The sequence below is a fragment of the Aplysia californica genome, unplaced genomic scaffold (assembly GCF_000002075.1).
Source record: "Aplysia californica isolate F4 #8 unplaced genomic scaffold, AplCal3.0 scaffold00009, whole genome shotgun sequence".
Classification (NCBI taxonomy): domain Eukaryota; kingdom Metazoa; phylum Mollusca; class Gastropoda; order Aplysiida; family Aplysiidae; genus Aplysia; species Aplysia californica.
The window spans coordinates 11,977-13,526 of NW_004797279.1; the positions used below are offsets into that span (position 1 = coordinate 11,977).

The 1,550-nt window shown below is 37.9% G+C and overlaps 1 protein-coding gene across 1 annotated transcript in view; it reads left to right on the forward strand.

The window, feature by feature from the left end:
- Nucleotides 1–128: 128 nt before the first annotated feature.
- Nucleotides 129–1,550, forward strand: part of LOC101859987 (transformer-2 protein homolog alpha) — a 16,333-nt gene continuing 14,911 nt past the window's right edge. Inside the window, exon 1 of the mRNA XM_005089743.3 lies at nt 129–258. Coding sequence (XP_005089800.1) covers nt 241–258 — 18 coding nt within the window. The 5' untranslated portion in view covers nt 129–240. The remainder of the gene's footprint in view (nt 259–1,550) is intronic.

Here is a 1,550-nt window from a genome sequence, read left to right on the forward strand (position 1 = left end):
GAGAGAGAGAGAGAGAGAGAGAGAGGAGAGGTTAATTTGTTTCGAATATGAACGCTGCGCATTATGTTTTGAAACAATGCGAAAGACCACAAAAAGTTAACTTCCGCGATGCATTTTGCAATCTGAAGTCTGAAGTGGAAGACAGTGGAAGTTAGATTTTCAACTTTTCATCAAAGTGTGAAAAATTATTTAAGTGTGTTATTTCTCCGAAATTGTTAGCCGTGAGCGTCCATCCTGAGTATGCCAAGTGACAGTGAGGTGCGATCTTAATTTTTAACGATGAGGCTAGATCTTGACTCTGATATGATATCATTATTATCAATATGTCAATATTGCCCAACAATGATGAGCAAAAAAGCAAGGCAAGACGTGTAGTGCAAAATATTTGGAGTGTGGTCTTTACTTTCTGGGCTTGGGCTTCTATTTTTCACTTTTTTAAGAAACAGAGAAACCGAATTATGTCATGTCTGACAGCTGATAGATTTCTAGTAGAAGCTTGCATACTGAGGCCAGGGGACTGGATGTTGCCCCCCCCCCGTACTTAAGGTGGGGGGGGGGGATACATCTGAAGGCTATCTCGCTCATTAGAGGAGACATTTTTACCACATTTCACATGTATAACAAGCATAGTAAGGAGTCTTAAAATCCGCCATCAAATTTGCGCAAAAAGTTTCATTGCAATGGCTGTAGCGGCCATATTGGATTTTCTTGACAGGTCTTACGCAATGAACACCGCACTTATTTTTCATGGAAATAGATTGTATTTGTTGTTTTTTTTGTTTTTTTAGCAAGCATGTAAAAAACATTAGATCTTAAAAAAATGGCTGTTGAATTATTCCTAAACAGATAAGAAAAATTTTAATGGGTTTTTTTTTCCTTAGGTCATATTCAAGTTTGCAAAAAATCCCTGAAAACCCACAGTCCAGACACCACCAACAAAAAACTATTCCATGAATAAAAAATTCAACTGTCAGAATTTTAGTATTATATCTTCTCTTCATTCTGTGAAAATTTCATCAAGATTGGAAGAAAAATGGTGAAGTTATTCCAAAAAGTATATAGAAAAATCGCGTTTTGAGAAGACGGGCGACACAGAAAAGTAAACGATTGACCTTATGAGGAAGAGGTGGTGACAAACATGCCCGGTTTGGGAAAAAATAGACTTTAGGGGGTTCTAATGCTATGAAATATACCTAAAGTTGTAAGAGAGGCTGAAGAAGCTAAAGATGCATCCAACTCAAAATCCACAATTTTTAGCCGAATTGGGACTTTTGGGTAGTACACCCCTTGTGTCAAGTCTTAGTGTCCATTCTTCATTATTATTAATTCTTTATCTGAATGTGTTATTGTTGTTACTACTTAAACGCCTTCCTTCCTTTACTTGGAAGCACAGCGAGTGGGCCATATCCATTGCGCGTCTATTCCCAAGACTTAACCTTGCATTTGAGACACTATCTTCACGATGCTACAAAAATAAGGTAACACAGCACATTTGAAAACCACACGATCTATGGAAATCACTTCGTTCCCCGATTTATCCTCCTCCCCCC